The sequence below is a fragment of the Chiloscyllium plagiosum genome, unplaced genomic scaffold (genome assembly GCF_037043375.1).
Source record: "Chiloscyllium plagiosum isolate Xiang-an unplaced genomic scaffold, Cpla_swu_hap1 HiC_scaffold_41, whole genome shotgun sequence".
Lineage (NCBI taxonomy): Eukaryota > Metazoa > Chordata > Chondrichthyes > Orectolobiformes > Hemiscylliidae > Chiloscyllium > Chiloscyllium plagiosum.
The window spans coordinates 14886096-14906618 of NW_028270179.1; the positions used below are offsets into that span (position 1 = coordinate 14886096).

Here is a 20523-nt window from a genome sequence, read left to right on the forward strand (position 1 = left end):
CTTTGGGTTGTGCTATTGGATGGAGCAAGGGGTTACTGGAAGGATATGTTCCAATAGATATCACTTATGGAGTCTGGCTGTTAGAACTCGACAAAGGTTCTCAGAAGAAACCAAACGAGGCAACCTTGACCATGGATCTTCAATTTGCATCAACCGGAGTCCATCCTGCTCCTTTGCTGATGTTCCGTATTTCTTTCAGCTGGCATTTACTATTTACACACAGAATGACATCAATGCAACAGATCTTGCACATCACTACAGGATGTTGATTGTTTGATCTTGCTGTGCATTTATTTCTTCCACTGCTTCAACAGTGTCACATCGGCAATTTATTGCTGCCCCACGTCACGGTAAGAAAGCTCCACCCTTCATTTCCTTGTAGTCTGTTTTCTCATTTCTCCTGACCTCCCTATTCTCGCATTCACCATCTGTTTGCATCTCTCTTTCTCTCCTTAACTATCGCGATCTCCCTCCATGCCTATCCGTACGTCTGCTCACAGACCTCTCCGTGAATCTCTCTCCCTCTCTCTTTCCTCCCCGTTCCACATCCTTTTCATATCTGTTTTTTGTCAGTGTATCTCTCTTTCTCTTTCCTGAAGATACATGAGTTGGCTTTCTCTCTGTTTTACATTTTTACCTCTTGCACTCTCTGAAAATCCCCCTCTCTCTCTTTCTGTTTCCCTGATGCATCAAAATGCTTTAGATGCTGAAATAGTCAGAGAGTCATCGTGATGTACAGCATGGAAACGGATGCTTCGGTCCACCACTTCCATGCCGATCAGAAATCCCAATCCAATCTAATCCCACCTGCCATCACCCGGCCCATATCAATCGAAACCTTTTCTATTCATATATCTATCCACGTGCCCTTTAAATGTTCCAACTGTACGAGCCACCACCACTTCCTCTGGCAGCTCATTCGATATATAGATATGCCCTCTGCTTGAAAATGTTGTGCCTTAGTTTCTTTTACCCTTTTCCACTTTCAACCTTTCCCTCTACCCTCCAGTTCTAGACTCCCCCATCCCTGGTAAATAGATATTTACCATATCTATACCCATCATGATTTTCTAAACTTCTATACGCCTCCGACTCTTCAGGGGAAACTTCTCCAGCCCATTCAACTCCTCCCCATAGTTCAGAAAACTCCAACCCTGGCAGCATCTTCATACGTCTTTCTGAACCCTTTCAAGTTCTACAAATTCCTCACCATAGGATGGAGAGCAGAATTGACCGCAATATTCCAAACGAGGCCTAACCAATGTCCTTTAATGCGGCAACATGACCTCCCAACTCCTGTATTCAATACTCTGACCAATAAAGGAAAGCGTACCAAACCGCTTCTTCATCATCCTATCTACCTGCGACTCCAGTTTAAAGGTGCTTTGATCCTGCAGTCCAATGTCTCTTTACTCAGTAACACTCTCTAGGACCTTACCATTAAGTATATAAATCCTGCTAAGTTGTGCTTTCCCGAAATGGAGTACCTCGCATTTATCTTCGTAAAATTCCATCTGCCAATTCTCAGCCCGTTGGCCCATTTGAATTAGATCCCTTTTTAATCTGAGGTAACCTTCTTCGCTGTCCTTTACATCTCCAATTTTGGTTTCATCTGCAAATTTACTAACGATGCCTCTGATGCTTACATCCAAAACATTTACGTAATGGAGGAAGAGTAGTGGACCCAGCACCGATTCCTGTAGTACACCACTAGTGACAGACCTCCAGTTTGAAAAACACAAATCCCCTAACACTCTTTGCTTTCTACCTTTGAGCCAATTATTTATTCATTTATTCCAAGAGATGTAACCTTGCTAATCAATCTCCCATGTGGAACCGTGTCGAACGTCTGACTGAAGTACTTAGAGATCACATCTAATGCTCTCGCCTCATCAATCCTCCTTGTTACTTTTTCAAAAGACACGATTAGGTTTGTTTGACATGGATCCCCATGCTCCAAGTTGTGTTGACTATGACTCCTTGCCTTTCCAAATACTTATGCATGCTCTCCGTCATGATTCCCTCAAGCAACTTCCTCACCTTCGACGTCAGGCTCACTGATCTACAGTTTCTTGGCTTATCCTTACCAACTTTCGTAAAGAGTGGAACCGAGTTCGCCAAACTTCAGCTTTTCGGCACTTCACCTGTGACGATCAATGCTATCAATATATCACCAAGAGGCCCACAATCACTTCCCTACTCCACGCAGAGTTCCAGATTACACCTGACATGGTGTTGAGGATTTATCGACTTTTATGCGTTTCAAGGCATCCAGCAATTCGTCGTCTGGAAAATACATTTTTCAAGATGTCACCTTCCATTTACCTTTATTCTATATCTCCCATATCCTTTTCCACAGCAAATATTGATGCAAAATACTCGTTTAGTGTCTCCCTCATTTTCTCCGCCTCCACACAAATGCTGCCTTGCAGATCTTTGAGTGGCTGTTATTCTCTAAACAGTTACCCTTCTGTAAATGATTCTTTTATTTTATTCACTTCTGGATCTAGCATTTAGCACCATTCCTAATTTACCCTTAAGCAGGTAGCCTTAGTTCCTTCGTGCAATGCTATGTTCCATGTATTGTGCCAGTACGGAGGGAATTCCAAACTTTTGACTCAGCAGTTATGAAGGAACGGCGACACATTTCCATGTCAGGACAGCGAGTGGCGTGGAGGGGAACAGACATGGTGTCATGTTCCCATACATTTGTTGCTTTGTCCTTCGAGATGGAAGTCGTCATTTGTGCTGCCTGAAGATCTTGAGAGAATGTAATCCTTTTTGTAATTGATACGCATTACTGCTACTGTGCCTTTCAAGCGGAGGAAGGGGGTACCTGTCGATGAGTTCCCGAAACATTCGTTCTGTTTTCGTCTCGCACCTGGTGCCAGACCTGCAGAGTTATCTAGCAATTGCACTTTTCGGTTTGACGAATGCTTGTTGAATGTGGTCAAAACAATTATTGCAGATGCTGGAAACCATATTCTGGAGAAGAGTCGTGCTGGAAAAGCACAGCAGTTCAGGCAGCATCCGATGAGCAGGAAAATGATCTGGATGAAGGGACTGGGGGCATTCGAGCGAAGTTTGCCGATGATACAAAGTTAGGTGGACAGGCAGGTAGCACTGAGGAAGTGGGGAGACTGCAGAAGGATCTAGACAGTTTGGAGGAGTGGTCCAGGAAATGGCTGATGGAATTCAATGTGAGCAAATGCGAGTTCTTGCACTTTGGAAAAAAGAATAGAAGCATGGATTACTTTCTAAACGGTGAGAAAATTCGTAAAGCCAAAGTACAGAGGAATCTGGGAGTGCTAGTTGAGGATTCTCTAAAGGTAAACATGCAAGTTGAGTCCGTGATTAAGAAAGCGAATGCAATGTTGTTAATTATCTCAAGAGGGTTGGAATATAAAAACACTGATGTTATACTGAGACTTTATAAAGCTCTGGTTAGGCCCCATTTGGAGTACTGCGTCCAGTTTTGGTCCCCACACCTCAGGAAGGACATACTGGCACTGGAGCGTGTCCAGCAGAGACTCACACGGATGATCCCTGGAAAGGTACGTCTAACATACGAGGAACGGCTGAGGATCCTGGGATTGTATTTATTGGAGTTTAGAAGATTAAGGGAAGATCTAATAGAAACTTACAAGATAATACATGGCTTGGAGAGGGTGGACGCTAGGAAATTGTTTCCATTAGGCGAGGAGACTAGGACCCGTGGACACAGCCTTAGAATTAGAGGGGGTAAATTCAGAACAGAAATGCGGAGACATTTATTCAGCCAGAGAGTGGTGGGCCTGTGGAATTCATTGCCACAGAGCGCAGTGGAGGCTGGGACGCTAAATGTCTTCAAGGCAGAAATTGATAAATTCTTGATGTCACAAGGAATTAAAGGTTACGTGGAGAATGCGGGTAAGTGGAGTTGAAATGCCCATCATACATGATTGAATGGCGGAGTGGCCTCGATGGGCCGAATGGCATTACTTCCGCTCCTATGTCTTATGGTCTTAAAATCGACGTTTCGGGCAAAAGTTCTTCATCAGGAAAACAGGTAGAGTGCCTGAATTATGGCGAGATAAATGAGAGGAGGGTTGAATGTGGTGTCAGCCAGTCGAACTGACATACCTGTGATTATGTTGACTCTCTGGAGTTTTGTTGGAGTTGCACTCATTCAGATCTTTAGAGAGTATTTCATTACTTTCCGAACTTGTGCCTTATCGATGGTAGAACGGCATTAGGAAGTGATTCGGGAGGTGAGTTAGTCGCTGCAAGATTCCCTTATAGTGACTCTACTGATTTGGTGACTCCAGTTCAATTTCTGGTCAATGGTATTCTCCCAGGTTTGAATCTGGAGGGAATTCAATGTTGGTAATGCCATTGAATATCAAGGGGCTATGGTTAGTTTAACTCTCAATGGAAAACCCCAAGATGTTGTCGGGTGGGCAGCATTCTGTGACAGTGACATCATTGAACTTCAAAGGACAATGATTCGCTTCACTTTCAATGGTAATCATCAGCATGTTAATTGTCAGGGAATTCGATAATTCGTTGATGGTAATCCCATTGAATGACATGAGGCAATAAGGCGATTTGCTCTCAATGGTAACCCCAGGATGTGGATAGATGGGTTGAGAGGGAAGGGCGGAATCAGGGATGGTAACGCCATTGGCTATCAAAAGGTAGTGATTCTTCAGTGTCTTATTAAGATGGCCATTGCTTGGGAATTGTATGACACCACGGTTCCCTGCCAGTTTTCAGCACAGAGTACTCGTGTAACAGTCATTGCCGGTTTGTTAAATATTTACCCCCGAAGTGAAATTGTCCTGCTGTCAGTCTCGAATCTGTATGACACCCTCCAGTGAAGTTCAAAAAGGTGAGTTGGTGCTGAGTATGCACCAATCACTAATTGTCTGTTTACGGGAACAATGCATCAGCGGTGGATATTCACGGTTCATTCGCTCTTGATAAGATACTGTGATCAATATCATAGGTTCAAAGAATCACAGAGTCATAGAGATGTACAGCATGGAAGCAAACCCTTCGGTACAGATCTTCCGCTGGCAGCACATTCCAAACATGCACCAACTCCATGTGAAAAAAGTCCCTGTTAAATGTTATTACTCTCACGTTAAATAAATGCCCACTTGTTTGGACTCCCCATTCTGGACAAAAGGCATGTCTATTCACCCTATCCGTGTCTCTGATGAATTAACAAAAGTTTTTAAGTTCATCCCTCAGCTCCTGACTGTCTAGGAAAAATAGCCCGAGCCGTTTTAACCTCGCGCTTTACCTCAAACACTGCAATCCGAGTAACATCCTTGTAAATCTTTTCTGAACCCTTTAAGATTCACAACATTCCTCCGATAATAAGCAGGACGAAATTGCACACTATCTTCCAAACGTGGCCGAGACAATGGCTTGCTCAACCATAACATGACCTCCCAACTGCAATAATTTATGATGCGATGCAGGAATTCCAAACTCAGCCCTGACTATCATATCTATCTGAAGTTGCACTCCCAAGGTTCAATCTATTACTTGTTGTGAAACGTTAGGTGTCCGCATGGCAAGTAAAAACATACATGGACATACATTTTCTCACACAGACATACGTGTACGCTCACACACAAAGCCCACAATGAGTACAGAGTGGAAACAAGAGAGCAAATTGGAGATGGAGGCGAAGGAAGATGAGAGAAAACTGGAGAAATCAAGGAATACAGTGAATACAGAAGGAGAGATATTATATATTTGGTGAGAAGTGGGGATAGAGGAAATTGAGAAATGTGATGGAGAACGGGAATGATCGGAAACAGAGAGGAACAGTATCGAGATTGAGAGGGTGAGAAAAATGACGAAAACTGGATGATGAGAGAAAACGTCAGAGAGAAAAAGAGAGACAACCGTGAAAAGGGAAGGAGAACAGAAAACCTGTTATCTAAGGCAGGCCAAGGGCATCCCAGAATTCTGAGCAACAGAACTATATATAAATCACTTTGACTGCTCATGGCAAACAATTTGTACACGGAGAGCTCACACAAACATCCGAATTGTAGTAAGTGCTCATTTTACTACACGGGGTAACTACTGGTGCCAAGGTGACAGTGAGAGATCTGTGACTGCATCGCTAGGCGTGGGCCAATCCGTAACAAAAATTAAATTGGGTGGGTAGCTGTTAAATTTTGTCACATGGTGAGCTGAAAGCTTCGCAGCAATGCAGAATGATTCTGATTTCGGTCGATGAAAGCAACAAAGTGGACTGTTCCATTCATATGACCACGGTTGGAGCCCAATCCGCAGAGGCCCTGTGGGACAATACATTATAGAACATAGAACATAGAACATAGAACATAGAACTTGGAACAGTACATCACAGAACAGGCCCTTCAGCCCACGATGTTGTGCCGACACATTGATCCTCATGTGTGCACCCTCAAATTTCTGTGACCATATGCATGTCCAGCAGTCTCTTAAATGTCCCCAATGACCTTGCTTCCACATCTGCTGCTGGCAACGCACTCCATGCTCTCACAACTCTCTGTGTAAAGAACTCGCCTCTGACATCCCCTCGAAACCTTTCTCCAAACAACTTAAAACTATGACCCCTCCTGTTAGCCATTTCTTGCCCTGCGAAATAGTCTCTGGCTATAGAACATAGAACGTAGAACATAGAACAATACAGCATAGAACAGGCACTTCGGCACACTATGGTGTGCCGAACATTTGTCCTAGCTTAAGCACCCATCCATGTACCTATCCAATTGCCGCTTAAAGGTCGCCAATGATTCTGACTCTGCCACTCCCAAAGGCAGCGCATTCCATGCCCCCACCACTCTCTGGGTAAAGAACCTACCCCTGACATCCCCGATACTTCCAACCTTCACCTTAAATTTATGTCCCCTTGTAACACTCTGTTGTACCCGGGGAAAAAAGTTTCTGACTGTCTATTCTATCTATTCCTCTGATCATCTTATAAACCTTTATCAAGTCAACCCTCATCCTTCGCCGTTCCAATGAGAAAAGGCCTAGCACTCAACCTATCCTCGTATGACCTATTCTCCATTCCAGGCAACATCCTGGTAATTCTTCTCTGCACCATCTCCAAAACTTCCACATCTTCCTAAAGTGAGGCGACCAGAACCGCACACAGTTCTCCAAATGTGGCCTAACCGAGGTCTTGTACAGCTGCACCATCACTTCACGACTCTTGAATTCAATCCCTCTGCTAATGAACGCTAATTCACCATAGGCCTTCTTACAAGCTCTATCCACCTGAGTGGCAACTTTTAAAGATAAACTATCGACTCTATCTATGCCTCTCATTATCTTCTATACCTCAATTCGGTCCCCCCCTCCTCCTTTTCTCCAATGAAAAAAGTCCGAGCTCAGTCAACCTATCTTCATAAGATAAACTCTCCAGTCCAGGCAGCATTCTGGTAAACCTCCTCTGAACCCTCTCCAAAGCATCCACATCTTTTCTATAATAGGGCGACCAGGACTGGACTCAGTATTCCAAGTGCGGTCTAACCAAGGTTTTATACAGCACACGACTCTAAAACTCAATCCCCCTGTTAATGAAAGCCAAAACACCACATGCTTTCTTAACAACCCAGTCCACTTGGGTGCCCATTTTAAGGGATCTATGTACCTGTACACCAAGATGCCTCTGTTCCTCCACACTGCCAAGAATCCTATCCTTAATCCTGAACTCAGCTTTCAAAATCGACCTTCCTAAATGCATCACCTCGCATTTATCCCGGTTGAACGCCATCTGCCAACTCTCAGCCCATCTCTGCATCCTTTAAATGTCTCGCTGCTGCCTACAACAGCCTTCTATACTGTCAATGACACCTCCAAACTTTGTGTCGTCTGTAAACTTGCTGACCCATTCTTCAATCCCCTCATCCACGTCATTAATAAAAATTACAAACAGTAGAGGCCCAAGGACAGAGCCCTGTGGAACACCACTCACCACTGACTTCCAGGCAGAATATTTTAGTTCTACTACCAATTCTGTAACGAGACAGCTACGTTCCCCTGTATCCCATTCCTCCTTACCTTCTGAATGAGGTTACCACGGGAAACTTTATCAAATGCCTTGCTAAAGTCCGTATACACCACATCCACAGGTCGACCCTCATCAACTTTTCTAGTCACATCCTCAAAGAACTCGATAAGCTTTGTGAGGCATGACTGCCACTCACAAAGCCGTGTTGACTGTATTTAATCATAGAACATAGAACATAGAACATAGAAGAATACAGCGCAGTACAGGCCCTTGGGCCCTCGATGTTGCGCCGATCCAAGCCCACCTAAACTACACTAACCCACTATCCTCCATATACCTATCCAATGCCCTCTTAAATGCCCATAAAGAGGGAGAGTCCACCACTGTTACTGGCAGGGCATTCCATGAACTAACGACTCGCTGAGTGAAGAACCTACCCCTAACATCAGTCCTATATCTACCCCCCCTTAATTTAAAGCTATGCCCCCTTGTAATACCCGACTCAATACGCGGGAAAAGGTTCATACTGTCGACCCTATCTAACCCCCTAATCATCTTGTACACCTCAATCAAGTCACCCCTAAACCTTCTTTTCTCTAGTGAAAACAGCCCCAAGTGCCTCAGTCTTTCCTCATACGATTTTCCTTTCATACCAGGCAACATCCTGGTAAACCTCCTCTGCACCCGTTCCAATGCCTCCACATCCTTCCTATAGTATGGCGACCAAAACTGCACACAATATTCCAGATGCGGCCGTACCAGAGTCTTATACAACTGCATCATGACCTCGGGACTCCGGAACTCAATTCCTCTACCAATAAAAGCCAGTACGCCATATGCCTTCCTCACCGCACTATTTACCTGGGTGGCAACTTTCAGAGATCTGTGTACATGGACACCAAGATCCCTCTGCTCATCCACACTACCAAGTATCCGACCATTAGCCCAGTACCCCATCTTTTTGTGATTCTTCCCAAAGTGAATCACCTCGCACTTAGCTACATTGAATTCCATCTGCCACCTTTCTGCCCAGCTCTGCAGCTTCTCTATATCCTGCTGTAACCTGCCACATGCTTCCTCACTGTCAACAACTCCTCCGACTTTCGTGTCATCCGCAAACTTGCTCACCCAACCTTCTAACCCCTCTTCCAGGTCATTTATAAAAATGACAAACAGCAATGGTCCCAAAACAGATCCTTGCGGAACACCGCTAGTGACGGCACTCCATGAAGAAACTTTGCCATCAACTACTACCCTCTGTCTTCTTCCATCCAGCCAATTCCTAATCCAAACCTCCAACTCACCCTCAATGCCATATCTCCGTATTTTCTGCAGTAGCCTACCATGGGGAACCTTATCGAACGCCTTACTAAAATCCATATATACCACATCTACCGCTTTCCCCTCATCAACCTCCTTCGTCACCTTTTCAAAGAATTCAATAAGGTTTGTGAGGCACGACTTGCCCTTCACAAAACCATGCTGACTATCCTTGATCACATTATTCCTATCTAGATGTGCATAAATCCTATCCCTTACAATTCTCTCTAAGACTTTGCCCACAACAGAAGTGAGACTCACCGGCCTATAGTTACTAGGGCTATCCCTACTCCCCTTTTTGAACAAGGGAACCACATTTGCTATCCTCCAGTCTTCTGGGACTACTCCTGTAGACAAAGAGGACATAAAAATCAAGGCCAATGGCTCTGCAATCTCCTCCCTTGCTTCCCAGAGAATCCTAGGATAAATGCCATCAGGCCCAGGGGACTTATCTATTTTCACCTTTTCCAGGATTTCCAACACCTCTTCTCTACATACCTCAAAGCCATCCATTCTACTTATTTGTGCCTCAGTATTCTCATCGACAACAATGCCCTGTTCCTGAGTGAATACTGAAGAAAAGTATTCATTCAGTGTCTCCCCAATCTCTTCCGCCTCCACACGCAACTTCCCCCTACTATCCTTGACTGGACCTATTCCTACCCTAGTCATTCTTTTATTCCTAACATACCTATAGAAAGCCTTAGGGTTTTCCCTAATCCTATCTACTAAGGACCTTTCGTGTCCCCTCCTTGCTGCTTTTAGCTCTCTCTTCAGGTCCTTCCTGGCTACCCTATAACTCTCAATCGCCCCAATTGAACCTTCACGTCTCATCTTGAGATAGGCCGCCCTCTTCCATTTAACAAGGGATTCCAATTCCTTATTAAACCACGGCTCCCTCGCACGACCCTTTCCTACCTGCCTGACAGGTACATAATTATCAAGGACACTCAATAGTTGCCCCTTGAACAAGTTCCACATATCATTTACACTCTTGCCTTGGAGTCTACTTTTCCAAGCCACACATCCTAAGTCATGCCTCACCGCATCATAATTTCCCTTACCCCAGCTATAATTCTTGCCCTGTAGTACACACTTATCCCTCTCCATCACGAGTGTAAAAATCACCGAATTATGGTCACTATCCCCAAAGTGCTCACCTACCTCTAATTCTAACACCTGGCCTGGTTCGTTACCCAGAACCAAATCCAGTATGGCCTCACCTCTTGTTGGCCTGTCTACATATTGTGTCAGGAAACTCTCCTGCACACATTGAACAAACACTGACCCATCTAACGAACTTGAGCTATAGCTTTCCCAATCAATATCAGGATGGGAATCAAGCCATGCTCTTCCAGATGGTCATAAATCCTATCCCTCAGAATCCTTTGTAACACCTTGCAGACGACAGACGTGAGACTTACTGGTCTGTAATTGCCGGGGATTTCCCTATTTCCTTTCTTGAAGAGAGGAATTACATTTGCCTCTCTCCAATCCTCAGGTACGACTCCAGTGGAGAGCGAGGATGCAAAGATCTTCGCAAGTGGAGTAGCAATTGCATTTCTCGTTTCCCAAAGCAGCCGAGGACAAATCTGGTCCGGGCCTGGCGACTTGTCAGTCTTAATGTTTGACCAAATTTTCAGCACATCAGCTTCCTCTATCTATATCCATTCCAGCATGAACACCTGCTCTTCAAACGTTTCATTCACAACAAAGTTCGTTTCTTTCGTAAAGACAGAAACAAAAAACTAATTTAGGGCTCCCCTACCTCCTTGGACTCCACACACAAGTTCCCTATGCTATCCCTGATCTGCCCTATTCTTTCTTTGACCATTCTCTTATTCCTCACATAAGTGTAAAATGCCTTTGTGTTCTCCGTAATCCGTTCTGCCAAGCCTTTCTCGTGCCCCCTCCTGGCTCTCCTCAGACCATTTTTGAGCTCATTCCTCGCCTGCCTGTAATCCTCGAGAGCTGAGCTTGACCCCAGCTTCCTCCAACTTATGTAAGCTACCTCCTTCCTCCTTCATTGTGACGAGACGCTCCACCGCTCTCGTCATCCAAGATTCTTTTATCTTACTCCTTCGTGCCTGTCTCAGAGGGACATATTTATTCATCACTCGCTACAGCTGTTCCTTAAATAGTCTGCACATGTCTATAGTGTCTTTACCATGGAACAATTGCTCCCAATCCATGCTTCCTAACTCATGTCTAATCGCTAACTCATGGTTTCCTCTTCCCCAATTAAATATCCTCCCATTTTGCCTAATCCTCTCATTCTCCATAGCTATGTAGAATGTGAGGCAGTTGTGGTCACTATCAGCAAAATTCTCTCCTACCACAAGATCTGATACCTGCCCCGGCTCTTTTCCGAGCACCAATTATAGAATGGCCACTCCCCTCGTTTGCCTGTCAACGTACGGAGTTAGGAAACCCTCCTCAACACACCTTACAAAAACTGCACCATTCAAATCTTCTGCTCGAAGGAGGTTCCAATCAATATTGGGAAAGTTAAAGAGACCCATTACAACAACCGTATTACGTCCACACGTTTCCAAAATCTCCCGACCTATGCTTTCTTCCATCTCCCTGTTGCTATTGGGGGGCCTGTAGTAAACCCCTAACGAGGTGACTGCTGCCTTGTTCTTCCTAATTGCCACCCATACTCACTCGGTAGGCAGATCTTCCTCGACAATGGAAGCTTCCATAGCTGTGATACCCTCTCTGATTAGTAGTGCTACATCCCCTCCTCTTTTTTCCCCCTCCCTATTCTTTTTAAATGCTCTAAATCCTTGAACTTCCAGCAACCATTCCTGCCCCTGAGAAACCCACGTCTGTGTTATGGCCACAGCATTATAGCACCAGGTACTGATCCATGCTCTTAGTTCGTCACTTTTATTCCTGATATTCCTTGCGTTAAAACAAACACACTTATAACTGATTCCTTGGTTCCTTTCCAGGAAACTCCTTCCCACTAGCTGGTTTACCTCTTGCTATTGCCTCATCTGCATCAACTCTCACCTCCGGTATACAGCTCAGGTTCCCACCCCCCTGCCATAGTTGTATAAAACCTCTCGACTACTCGATTAAACCTTCCACCCAGGACATTGGTCCCCTTCCAGTTCAGATGCAAACCGTCCTTCTTGTACAGGTCCCACCTTCCCCAGAAGGCATCCCAATTGTCTACATATCTGAAGCCCTCCCTAATACACCAGCTACGCAGCCACGTGTTAGGCTGCGCCCGCTCCCTGTTCCTCGCCTTGTTATCTCGTGGCACTGGTAGCAAATTAGAGAACACTACTCTGTTCGTCTTGCTTTGCAGCTTCCATCCTAACACCCTGAAATCACTTTTTATATCCTCAATCCTTTTTCTGGTTCTATCATTAGTGCCACTATGTAACACGATTTCTGGCTGTTCGGTCTCACTTTTTAGAACCTTATACACCCAATCGGTGACGTCCCGGACCCTAGCACCAGGGAGGCAGCATACCTTCCGGGAATCCCGATCCTGACCACAAAATCTCCTGTCGATTCTTTTAACTATCGAGTCCCCTACAACGAATACTTTTCTATTCTTCCCCCTTACATTCTTTGCCACAGTGTCACGCTCAGTGCCAGAGAACTGACTACTATGACTTTCCTCTAGTAGATCATCCCCCCCAGCAGTATCCAAAATGGTATACTTATTGCTGAGGGGAATGTCCACAGGGGATCTCTGCACTGTCTGTCTGTCCCCTTTCCTCCCACTAACTGTAACCCATCTATAATTGTCCTGAGCCTTGGGACTGACCAACTCCCGGTAACTCCTCTCAATTACGACCTCAGCCTCCTGAATGATCCGTAGTTCATCCAGCTCCAGCTCCAATTCCCTAACACGGTTTTCAAGGAGCTAGAGTTGGGTGCATTTCCCGCAGATGTAGCCAGCGGAGACGTGTGCCATGTCTCCCACCTTCCACATTATAGAATCATCTGAAATCTCACATAAAGGGCTCATCCGAGGAGCACAGTGTAAGGTGAGGGAAACAATGCTTTTCATTCTTGCAACCTTGATGCCGCTGGAAACTTTTGTTTCCAACAAAATACATCATATTTTTCTTTTACCGGATACATCTCTGAGTGAAGAGTCTGCTACAATAATGCTTGGCGCGGCGATGTCCATTCAGCCTGTCTAACGTCTACTGACATGTAAGTGAAACATGGTTGAGCAGTGTCGTCGTACCATCAGCAAATCGTAGTCCCAGGATTTGTAAAAAAAAAATCCTTTCCAGACGGAAAACTATCAATCAGAGTGTTAAGTATTTTCAAAAGATGATTTACACGATCATTTTCAATCGAGTCGCAAAAATGATCTATCCTTAGTCCCCTTGTATCTCCTTCCAACATGTAGCATTTGGGGGATGATTTCCATCAATTCTACACCAAGGATACAACAGTGTGTGTGTGTGTGTGTGTGTGTGTGTGTGTGTGTGTGTGTGTGTGTGTGTGTGTGTGTGTGTGTGTGTGTGTGTGTGTGTGTGTGTGTGTGTGTGTGTGTGTGTGTGTGTGTGTGTGTGTGGTTGCGTGTGGGTTGATGTGCGTTTGTTGGGTTGTATGTGTGAGTGTCGGATGGTGTGGGTTTAATAGGTGTATGACAATGACTGTGTGTTCTGTATGTGTGGAGTGTGCGGGGGTGCGGTGTGTGTTTGTGTGTGTGGGTGTGTCCGTGAATGGCTGTGGATGAGTGGATGTGAATATGGGTATGTGTGTAGTTGTGTGTAGGTGAGTGCGTGGATGTGTGTGGGTGTGTGTCATTGGGCGTGGGGGGATGTGTGAATTTGTATTTGTGTGAATTTTGTATTGAGTGTGAGGGATGTGTGTGGGTGTACAGTTGTGTGTCTGTAGGTGTGTGTTTGTGTATGTGTGCATGCGCTTGTGGGTGTTTGTGTGTGGGTGCATCTGGGTAGGTGGATGTGTGTGTGAATGTGTCTGTGTATACTTTTGAGTGCATGTGCGTTGGTGTGTGTGGGCGTGTGTGTATGAGTGTCTGTGGGGTGTGTTTGTGCATGTGCGTGGGTGTGTGTGTTTGTGTCTGTGTGCATGTGGGCGTGTTGGAAAGTGTGTGAGAGTGTGTGTGAGTCTGTGCGGGTGTCGATGTTTGAGGGGGCATGTATGTCGGTGTCGGTGTGAGCATATGTGGGTGCGTGTGTGAGTTTGTGTTTGTGATTGCGTGATTGTGTTGGTGTGTGCGTGTGTGAGAGTGGATATGCGTGTGTATGTGGGTACTGGTGTGTGTTTGTGCGAGTTTGTGTTAGCGCGTGTGTGTGTATGTATGGGTGGGTGTGTGTAGCTGTGGGTGGATGTGTTAGGGTGTGTCGTTGCATGAATGTGGATGTGTGTCTATGTATAGGGTGAACGTGTGCGTGTGTGTGCGTGTGTGTGTGTGTGGCGTTTGTATCTCTCTTTCAGCTTGTGTGCTCATATCCAATCCTTCCCCACCTTTGAGCATTCAGAATGGATCAATAAGACACCGAGAAACAGGAAGAGAACGATTGACAGGCACTATCCTCAATATTTATTGCCAGTATGACAGATGGCAGGGTAATAAGGCTGTAGGAGTCTTGAGTACCAAGCTAAGCTGTGTAAAAATGGAATGCTTGGGAGCTGGGAGTGCCATCTCCACGATCCCACCATATCCAGGCCATTGAACTTTCACACATGGAAGATGGAGCTTTTAGGTCATCAGCAGATCCAACATCACCAACTCCTTCGCCCTGCAACAATGGGTGCCTCGGTAGCAGTTGGCTCTGATCTTCAGCTCGTCCCCTCGGCAGGTCTGCTCTCGGCACAGGCCTCTCAACACTTCACTTGTGGCTCTAGTCTCTGCGAACGAAACCAGCGAGGCCGAGGATTAACCAGGATTCTTCTCAACCCACTCGCACACCACGTCAGAATTACTGATGGTGAAACCTGAACAGCCGGACGTGGGAGCCAATACGGTCATGGGGATCGCACACGTGAGACTTTCGTCTCTGCAAACAAACACCCATGAAAAGTTTTTGACGCTGCATCTTTTTTCTAGGTTTGGACAGAGTGTGGATGTGAGGCATTTGGAGTCTACCACTACGCCCAGAAAATAAACCTCGAAACCTGCTCCACAGAGCGCCTGACAAACCTGTGTCTCCGACTTGCTCTGTTGTACAGCTCCAACGCGGATATCAAATTCAATGATTGCTATCTATTCACACAGGCTGTGCCTGAACGGTAGGATATGCCAGCATATGTGGGTGGATGCTAGAGTGTCACAGTGACTTGTGCTGATGCGCAGGAGAAAGAGTTTTTATTTTGTAGTTTTAAAAGCATCAAGGGTGTGGGTTGCAAGTGGGAAATTGACGTTGAGTGAGATGATCACCTTGCAGCATATTGAGGTACGGAATCGGCCGACTCCTGCTCTAAGGTGATATGTTTCTGGTTTTGTGTGTGTGTTTCTCTTTGGCTGTGTGTCTATTTGTTTGTTTCTCTGGTCCACAAAGCCTCAGTGCCAAGCTAGGAAAAGGCAGTATCAGAGAGCGGACTGACAGGGAATGGAGGGTGCCTGGGGCCAGTGGGGCTGTGTTAAATCAGCTAAAGCCAGCAGTCTCCTTTCAATCCGAGAGCCAGACTTTCGATAACCTCCCACCCACATGCCCCCACGCGGTACCGACTCACCTGAATCGATGAATTTCCTCCGTGGCTAAAGACCGGCCCGAGACAGAAATAGATCCAGGAGTTCACGCAGGAGGAATAGGAATACTCCCTTCATCCTGTGGTCAGCTCCTCTGAGCCTGGAGAGGGCAGAGCGAATATGACACTGTTTACAAACCTACTTCTATGGGAATGGTCTCTAACAGTCCCATGTCAAGTGGCAAGCGAGAGCCGGGGCCTTCCAACCTGGTAACAGAATGATAGTAGGAACAATCGGATTGTCAATATCGGCAAAGGCTCCCAACGTCTCTCTCTGTCTCTCATTTTGTTTCTGTCTTGTCCTCATACTGTCAATCGTGTTTATATTTCACTCTCACTATGTCATTCTTATGTCTTTCACTCTCTGTCTTTCTCTCACCTTCTGACTCCCTCTTTTATTGCTCACTGCCTCTGGCTGTCACTCTCTTTTTCTTTCTTACTGTGCCTGTACCTCTGTCTTGCTGTCTCACACCTTCTCATCTTTCTCACTCTGTCATTCTATCTTGCTCTGTTTGTATGTCCCTGTCTTTCTGACTTTCACTCGCTCATTTCTCTCATAATTTCTCTTTTCTCTCATATATCGCTGAATCTTTGTCTTTCACAGTCTCTCTGTCACTCTTGCTTTCACTCCGTCTACATCTATGTTTAGTTCTATATGTATTTCTCATTCTCTCATCTATTTCACTCTTGCTTCTCACAGTTACTCACACTGACTCAATCACTTTCTCTCAATTCAGTCTCACTTACTATGTAACAATCTGAGTCGCTCCCTTTCACTTACCGCTTCTCACTCTCTCTGCATTCCTTGTATCTTTAACTTTCTGTGCCTGTCATCCTTCCCGTAGTTTCTTACTCTCTCAAACGTTCTGTCTTTCTGTCTCTGTCTGTCGTGCTCTTTGTTTCGCTGTCTGGCTCTCTACAATTCTCTCATTCTCTCATTCCTCTCTTTAATGTCTGTCTTTCTCTCACTTTTTCACTGTTGCTGTCTGGTTTCTTTGTCGACAGCCTTCACACCGATTTGCACTTCTGATTCTGGATTCTGCTCTCACTGATTTTTTTCCAGTAGATTTTCCTATGAAACATTTTCCTTGCTCATACGTCAGGATTATATCCCCTGCTTCACCTTCTTTTCTCCGAAGTGCACGGCCCGTGTTTGAGGGTTCGTCTTGGGTGGTGCTGTTCAGTGCCGAGATATTGTGAGAAGCGATTCTGGACATAGTCCGTCCTAATTCCCTGGAGCTGACGTATTCTGAATCGAACAGCCCTACAACAAGATGTTTAGAGTGCCCTCCTTCCTTGGAAGGAACTCAGCAGGCTGAATCTGTGATCATTTTAAATCATTAACATGTGTACTCACCCTTCGATAAAACCTGAGCTTGCTCCACCTCACTGCGTCGCATTTCAGAGACTCTGTCGAAATTTCACCACCTTCTTCACTGAGTCAAACTGCTAATCATTTACCCCAATCCCACAGTGCGTCAGAGAAATTACTATTCCAAAGTTTCTGTGCAGAATCTCTATGGTGGAGAAGCAGAATACTGAATAGCGTGGACTGAGTGAATGTTGGGAAGATGTTTCATTGGTAGGAGAGAAGAAGATCCGAGGGCAGACCCTTAGTGAATGGTAGATCGGACCTCGATGGGCTGAATGGCCTAACTTCTGCTCCTATGACTTTTGGCCATTTGGCCGATCGAGTCCACAGGATACTAAGCAGCATTCTGGCCTGTATTTTTGCAGAGTTAATCCACCCAGCCTGCACATCCTTGTCACATTGCGGAGAAACTTCCCATGGCCAGTCCACCTGAGCCTGCACATCTTTGAACTGTGTGAGGAAACAGCAGCAGCCGGAGGAAACCCATGCTGACACAAGGAGAATCTGCAAGTTCGAATCTGACAGTCACCCGTATGCCTGGCTCTGCGAGTCAGCAGTGCTAACCACTGAGTGAAATTGCTACACACATTCCTGGTAGACAGAGATCCAGAGAATATTTCCCACCACAGGAGCAGAAGTAAGCCTTTCAGGACATCACATTCTGTTGTGACATTTAATGGGACCACACCTGATCTGACTAACCATTGCTGCACCTTCCCTGTCTTACCCCATTAACCCCCAATTCCCTCACTGTTTAAGAATCACTCTCTCTTTGTCAGTCTTCAATATTTTGAATAACCCAGCATCATCAGCCCTCTGTGGTAAAAAACTAAATTGTTTCACCCACCTCCCAGAGCACGGTCACTCCAATAGTGTGGACCTCTCACAGCACTGACCATCTGATAGTACCATCACCCTCAATGCTGACCATCTGACAGTGCCTATTCACTCAGCACCGACCCTCCAACAATGCCCACTGCCTCATCACTGAACTTCTGACAGTGCCGAGTCGCTCAGCACTCACCTTCCGACCCTCAGTACTGAAACTCCAACAGTGAGGATTTCAGTCAGCAATGACTCTCTCACAGTGTGACACACCTTCAACCTTGATCTTCGAACTGTGCAGCACTCCCAGAGAACTGACCCTCTGGCAGTGCTGCACTCCCTCAGTACTGACACACCGACACTGCAGCGTTCACTCAGCACTGACCCTCCAACAGTGCAACGCTCCCTCAGCACTGACCTTCTGAGAGCGCAATTCTCCTTCAGCGCTGGCCCTCCAACAGTGCAATGTCCCCTCAAAGCTGACCTGCCGATATTTCCACTACCTCAGCACTGAGTTGCTGACTGTGCCCAATCACTCACTGCTGACCTTCCGGCATTGCCCACTCCTTTAGCACTCACCCTCCCACAGGGCAGCGCTCTATGAGCACTGACCGCCTTGCAGTACGGGACTTCCTCAGCTCTCCATCTGACAGTGCAAATCTCGCTCAGCATTGACCCTCTGACAGTGTGTCACTCCCTCAGATCAGACAGTCCGACAGTGTGACATTTTCTCAGCGCTGGGACTCGAACAGTGTAGCACTCCCTCAGCTCTGACACTCCAACAGTGCAGCACTTCCACAGTGCTGAACCTCTCACAGTGCGCCACCCGCTCAGTACTGACCCTATGACAGTGCAGAGCTGCCTCAGCACTGACCCTTCAACATTGTGGCACGCCCTCAGCAGTTACCGTCCGACTGTGAGCCCTGTAAGCACTGGGCCTCGGACAACGCAGAGTTCCTGCAGCACTATCCCACCAACCGTGGGACACTTTCTCAGCACTGACCCTCTGACAGTGTCAAACTATTTCAGCGTGGTCCTCCATGACAGTGCCTTCTCCCTCAGCACTGACCGTCTACCAGTACGGCACTTCCTCAGCACTCCATCCGACAATGCAAATCTCCCTCAGCACTGACCCTCTGACAGTGTGGCACTCCTTCAGCTCAGACATTCCGACAGTGTGACACTTCCTCATCGCTGACACTCGAACGGTGCAGCATTCCCTCAACTCTGACACTCCACAATTGCGGCACTTCCTCAGTGCTGAACCTCCCACAGTGCGGCACTCGCTCCACACTGGTCCTATGACAGTGTAGAGCTGCCTCAGCACTGACACTTCAACAGTGCGACACGCCCTCAGCACTGACCGTCCGACTGTGAGCCCTGTGAGAACTGGGCCTCCGGCAACGCGGAGTTCCTTCAGCACTGTCCCACTAACCATGGGACACTTTCTCAGCACTGACCCTCTGACAGTGTCAAACTCGTACAGCGTGGTCCTCCTCCAGTGCGGCGCTGCCTCAACACTGACCGTCCTAATGTACCCACTACCTCAGGTCTGACATTCCAACAGTGCCGCAATTCTTCAGCACTGATCCTCAGATAGTTGGGCATTCCCTCAGCAGTGACCTTCCAACAGTGCCCACTGACACAGCACCGAACCAGAAACCATGTGGCAATTGCTCATTCCTGACCCTGCAATGGTTTGACCTACCCTCAACGCTGTCACTCTGAAAGTGCGGACATCCTCAGCCCACTGATACTGCCCACTCTCTCAGTGCTCCCTAAATCTCAAATTGCCGCAGCACTGACACTCCAACTGTGCGGAGGTCTTCGACAGTATGGCACTCCCATAGCACTGACCCTACAACAATGGGACACTCCCGCCAACAGAGCAGTGCAACCTCAAAACTAAATCAATGACAGAGCCGTGCTAGCCATTCACTGACTCGCTGACAGTGGCACACATCTTCAGGACTGATCATCCAACAGTGCGACACACCCTCAGCGCTGGCCCTCTAACATAGCCGAGGTCCCTCAGCCTGACCCTGTGTCAGTGCAGCAAACCCTCAGCACTCAGCCTTGGAAAGCCTTACGTTTTACTCAGCACTGACCTTCCAACAGTGCAGGGCTCTATCAGGATTGATCCTCCCAAGTGCGCGCTCCCACAGCATTGATGCCCGACACTGTTGTGCTCCCTCAGCACTGACTATCCGACCATGCGCAACTCGATCAGCACTGACCCTCTGATAGTGGGAGCTCTCTCAGCACTGACCCTCCGACAGTGCAAAACACCCTCAGCACTGACCAT

General features: G+C 46.5%; 1 protein-coding gene across 1 annotated transcript in view; it reads right to left on the reverse strand.

Moving 5' to 3' along the window:
* The window catches only part of LOC148138159 (uncharacterized), a 29831-nt gene extending 12593 nt beyond the window's left edge, over positions 1–17238 (reverse strand). The window contains exons 1-4 of the mRNA XM_087981836.1: positions 16991–17238; positions 16165–16228; positions 15257–15330; positions 12344–13191 (exon numbers count right to left, since the gene is read on the reverse strand). Coding sequence (XP_087837962.1) covers positions 12344–13191; positions 15257–15330; positions 16165–16228; positions 16991–17238 — 1234 coding nt within the window. The remainder of the gene's footprint in view (positions 1–12343; positions 13192–15256; positions 15331–16164; positions 16229–16990) is intronic.
* Between the last annotated feature and the right edge of the window lie 3285 nt (positions 17239–20523).